Below are 5369 nucleotides of genomic sequence, written 5' to 3' on the forward strand. Positions count from 1 at the left end.
GGAGAGAAACACCAGGACCACCGTCAGGGCGAGCAAGGGGCTCGCCGAGCTGTGCAGCTATCACCTCAGGCACCTTTCCCCGGGTGCTTTCCGGCTAAGGGAACGCGTTCAAGTCAGTTTTCCTGCCCAACAGATTTTGTAAAAGGCGCGGAGAGAGCATAAGGGCCGTGGTCCCTAGGGGCGCAGTATTCAGAAGGGCCTCCAGGTGGTGAAGAAAAGGGCCCAGCCAGGACAATGACCCACTTTCCGGACTTCCAGAAGGATGCAGGGCCGGGGTTCCCCCTTTCGCCCACTTCTATGAAGGCAAAAGGAGGCCTGGAAGCGTCGGCGTCCTGCGGGCCTGGGTCTGGTGAGACACCAGAGGTTCCACCACGCAAAGCCTTCCCGGGCTTAGCTGCCAAACCTGGCCCTGGCTTACCCTCCTCTGACCAGCAGGGGGCGCGCGCCACCCGCGAGAAGGAAGGTGCTGCCGCAAGCGACGGCTGGGAGTGGCGGGCGCGGAAGGGGGTTCCCTCCTTCGGAAAATGAGGAGGCAGATCCAGAGAAAAGACAGCGACGGAGATACGGGGGAAAGGGGGCGGTTTGTGAGAGAGAAAGTCTGAGTGAGGGAAGGATGGAGAGGGGAGGGGAGGTGGGGAAGGGGATGAAAGGGGTGACAGGAAAGGTTGAGATGGTGTGAAGAGGAGAGAAGGTGGGGTGGAGGTTGGGAGGAGGTGGGGGGCGGGTGGAAGGATGATGAGATGGGGGAAGGTGAGGTGCGGGCGCGGGAAGATGGAAATTGGGGTGAGGTGGGGTGAGGGGCTGGTGGAAGGCAAGGTGAGGCGGGCTAGGGTCGACTGAGCCCACCCATCAGGGCTCCTCGCTCCCCTCCAGTAGCACCCAAGCCCACTTTGCCCTCATCCTCTCCAGCTCTTCCTGGGCAAGCCTTTCTGCTCAGTCCTGAGCTGGGCACCTCACTTCTTTCCCGCTTGAAAAAAAGGTTCTGGTGCAGCAAAGAAGAGAGAGAGGAGGCAGCCTGGAGCTCCGGAGCTTTAATGGGTCTGGAAGGGAATAGGAACACATCGGGCCGTCCTGCGAGAGGGCGGGGGCGGGAAGAAGGGGGCCGGAAGGTACCTAGGTGTGTCTTGGGGGGCAATGGCCCTTAACCAAGCCCGCTGAGGTGCCGGGGAGAAGAAGGAGAACTGTGCGGGCCTCCACCATACTGGAATGGGGCAGATCCGCGGGGGAGAGAAAAGATGAGAAAAGATTTGGAATTTAAAAGACAGGGGTCAAATGGAAGGGGCTTCCAGGAGCCAGGCCGAAGTACATGTGGAGAGGAGAAAAAGACAGGGCAGGTCCCCGAACCCTCTTCAGGGATCTGGGGCCTAGAAGAAGATAGAAGTTAAAGAATGGGGTGGGGGGAGGCCACAGTCACTTCCCCCCGGGGCTTACAGGGTGAGGCGGGGGAAATCCAGTGTTAAGGAAGATTGAAGAGGCTTCAGGTCCCTTCCCCGGGGCTGGGCGCGACGGGTGGAGTAAAACCTGAGGTCAAAAGAACAGTGAGGGAGGCTCCGGGCGCCCTCCCGGGGCGGGGATGGGATTGGGCGAGGCTCTGGCGTCTGGGAGAGGCTGGGGCCCCCGCCCGCCCCGTCTAGTGGTAATGGCCCCCCAAGTGCGAGGCGGCGGCCACGGCGCCGAAGGGCCCGGGCGGGGGCTGCAAGCCCGGGCTGGGGTAGAGCGCAGCGGTGGCGGCGGCGGTGGCGGCGGGGCCGGGGCCCGGCCAGTAGGAGAAACCGGCGGGCGCGACGCCGGCCGAGGCGGCCATGAGGTTGAGTTTGGAGAGGCCAGGGAAGGGCAGCGGGGCGAGGCCGGCCGGCAGCTTGTAGAGCGCGCCGTCCTGGGCGGCGGCGGCGGCGGCGGCGGCAGCGGCGGCGGCGTGGGCGTGCGCGGGGGGCGGCTGGCAGGCCTGCGCCAGGCCCTGGAAGTCGAAGCGGTAGGCGTAGCGCTTGCCGTGCACCTTGCTCATGATGTTCTTGTCGTAGTAGTAGCGCAGCGCGCGGCTCAGCTTGTCGTAGTTCATGTTGGGCTTGCTCTTGCGCTCGCCCCAGCGCCGCGCCACCTCGTCGGGGTCCGTGAGCTTGAACTCGCCGTGGCCGCCCTCCCACGCGATGCAGCCGGCGTTCGCGCGGTCCGCCAGCAGCTCCAGCAGGAACTGCCACAGCTGGATCTGCCCGCTGCCTGTGGGGAGGGAGGCGGTCAGCCGCAGGTGAGATGGGGGAGGCTGCGGTTGGGGAAGGGTGGGGCTGGAGACCCATCCAGCCCGGTGGGAACCAGTGTCGGGGGAGGGAAAGGACGCATCCAGCAGTGTAGCCGGGCGCGGCTGGAGCGGCTGGCCGAGGAGGAGCTGATCAGCAAAGCTGGCTCTACTCCTTACCGCGCTTTTGCACAACGGAAACACGGCTCTCACTTAGGACGCAGCCCCCTGGGCGCTTGGCTTTGTGAGAACTGGGGGTAGAGGGCGAAGCATCGCCTCCTCTGCGTGGAGGCAGCGGCGCACCAAGGCGCGAAGCCCTCGGGGATGAGCAAGGGCTGGATATCAGCCCCTACCGCCAGGCCGAGCACCCTTATTCAGGGCAGAGCCTCACAACCCCACAGGGTAGCCTGCGCAGGTGGTTGGACTGCCACATGCCAGGTGGACCACGTCCAGAGACCCAGAGGGAAGAGGCGTGTGTGCAGCAGGACCACTCTGCCACTGGACAAGGCCCAGGCCCCAAAGGCATACAGTTGGACAGGCCCACCTGAGGTGGAGCAGAAGTGGTGGCTGGCATCTTGGCTGCACCACTGACAGATAGGAATGGGGACGGTGCCCCCCTATGTGTAAGAGGGCAGCCTCTGAAGGCTCCCCACCTCCACCACTGTCTGGTGCGCAGTGCGCTGCACTGGCGCTACTTATATTCGTTCTATTTTTTCGAAACAGGCGGGATTCCCAGCCCACGAAGGTGTCGTACTTCCCTGGGGCGATGTAGAGCTCTGAGGAGAGGAGATGAGACTGGGAAGCTGCTGTGATGGCTCCCTGTCTCCTCCCATGTTTGGCCATGCCCCGTCTGGCTTTCGGGGTTGCTGGAAATGGCAAGGAGGTTTTCCCAGATATGCCGGCAGTGAGAGAGCGGGATGCCCCAGAACTCCCACTTCCCTGTCTTGGAGCCTCAATCAGCCAAGCGGAGAAAAAAATCTTGATACAGTTACCCCCCCCCCCCACACACACACACTCTTTTAGAATAAAATGGATTTTCCTCGAAGTTGTCTGATCATTGCTTCAAATCCAGCCTGGTGAACCTCTCTTCCTTTTTCAACAACTCGCTCAGAACCCAGACGCTGCCCTCCATCATAATGTCAACCCCAATCTCTCCACGCCGGCCCAGCAGGGAGCTGCCTGGCTCCAGGTCGGGAGCGCTGAGTCTTAGAGTCAGAAGCAAGGGAAGGTTTGGGTAAAAATATGAGGCTTGCACTGATTGGGAGAGACGTCAGAGGCTTAGAGACCCATTCCTGTTTGGCGTCGTGCTCCCTTTTGGATAAGCAGTTGACGACCTTGTTTTTATGGTTGCTGTAACTTGGTGACATCTAGGTACCGACTGGGTCAGGGGCTGTGAGGAGGTTTTGCCTGAAAGGCCAGCCAGGCTCCGCCACCAACAAGGCAAAGCCGAGGGTAATTTAGTGACCCTCCGAGCAACAGCGGCGAACCTGGGAATCAACTGCAATGGACCAGCGGACTTGGCCCACAGAGCCCTGCGGGACGGGGCCAGTGAGGCAGGTAGGCGCTGGCCCCGGTGCTAGTGGTGACACCGCTTGGAGTGGCCAGGGAGTAATTATCTGGGCCCCCTTGTCTGGCATTGGCGCGGCCTTGCGCTCTTGCTGCCAGCAGAGAAAGGAAGCCAAGCGCCTCAACCCCGGCCCCACAGCGGGGAAACCACTCGCAGCTGAAAAGGGCGAGGGGCCAGGATCCTCGGCGACTGCCCTGTCCTGCAAGTCCAGCCCCGGGACTCAAAAGATGCAGGAGCCCAAGGCTGAGTGAATATCCCTCCCCGCCACCCCACGTCCACCCTCACCCCCACCCCAGTCTCCCAACAATCATGCCAGACCCTCCACTTCCCAGAGCCCGGCGTGCACATGGCTTCTACCCTCTGTCCGGGTGGTGGTGGCCGCCGTCATTCTGGGGTGGATGTCTCGGCCCCCCTTCCACTGTCCTCGGCCCCCGCCCCTAGTCCGCCGGCCAGCTCACCTTTCTGTACCGCGGGGCTCAGAGGCCCCCACCCCGGGCTCTTCCCTTCCTTGAAGAGACCGTCTCCGACGGGATCTGTGACAGCAGGAGAAAACAGTCAGACGGACCCGGGCGGAGGTTGTGGGCTTGACCGAAATGGCCCCCGGCCAAGGCTCTAGACCGGTGCCTTGGTCTCCGAGCGCCAGGCTGGGAGCCCGAGCCGCCCAGCTCCTCCTCCCGGAGCCCGGCCCGGGCGCGCGCCGCGCAGAGCCCCTCCATAACGCCCAAGTCAGGAAACGCGTCCAGGAAAAAGGAAATCCGCTTTCCGAACGGGCCGGCGGGAGCCTTATAAAGCCGAGCGGGTATTGCGCCAGCCAAGCGGGAGCGCGCGGAGCCCATCGAGAGGAGAGGACAGGAGGGCGCCTGGAGGGCTGGGCCGGTGGGAACACTCGGAACACGGAGGTGAGGAGCCACCAGGGCGCAGGGGCGACGCCCGGCGGACCACGGCCTCCTAACACTTCACGCGCACTGAATCCCACGCCACGCAGAAGACCCTTGCTCCCCCTACCAGGCTCTTTTAGCCCCACAGCCGGCGCCCTCGGCCTCCCAATCTGCTCACTTCGAGTCCTCTAGACCCCACACTAAAACCCCGAAGCTCTCCATCTGCCTCTAAGGTCCCTTAATGCCCTAAATTGTTCAGTCCTCCCAGCAATTCGAGTCTCTGGACCTCACCTCTTTCCCTTGGACCCCAGCATCCCCTTCCCATGCCCGACCCCAGACTTCCCTCCCCGGGTCCTGGTGCCTCCAGCCCCCGGCTGGTCCCTGGTACCTGGCAGGTACATGTTGATCAGCAGGGGCTGGGAGGCGCCGCTCTGTCTCATCGCCGCCAGGGACTGGGCGGTGGGAGGTGGGGGGGTGCGGATGAGGGGGGGGACGCGTCAGGCTTTGCGCTCCAGGGCACCGATCCCCGCCCCAGGCGACTGCGGGTGACAGGGAGAAGACGGCGTCGGGCCGGTAGGGCCTGGCAGGAGGGGGCAGCCCGGGTGTGGCGGGGGATGGAGGGGGTCCTGAAGCGATGCTCCCAGCTGCGGTGCTGCTTGGCACCCTCCGGCCCCCAGCGCGGGCAGGGGCC

General features: G+C 63.8%; 1 protein-coding gene across 1 annotated transcript; it reads right to left on the reverse strand.

Annotated features, from left to right (window-relative positions):
• Positions 1–1630: 1630 nt before the first annotated feature.
• FEV (FEV transcription factor, ETS family member) lies at positions 1631–5133 on the reverse strand. The gene is made up of 3 exons (XM_058533026.1): positions 5067–5133; positions 4259–4333; positions 1631–2217 (listed from the first exon to the last, which is right to left on the reverse strand). Exons 1-3 carry the CDS (start codon positions 5116–5118, stop codon positions 1631–1633), a joined length of 714 nt encoding a protein of 237 aa, XP_058389009.1. The 5' UTR covers positions 5119–5133.
• Between the last annotated feature and the right edge of the window lie 236 nt (positions 5134–5369).

The sequence above is a fragment of the Diceros bicornis genome, chromosome 37, assembly GCF_020826845.1.
Source record: "Diceros bicornis minor isolate mBicDic1 chromosome 37, mDicBic1.mat.cur, whole genome shotgun sequence".
Classification (NCBI taxonomy): Eukaryota; Metazoa; Chordata; class Mammalia; order Perissodactyla; family Rhinocerotidae; genus Diceros; species Diceros bicornis.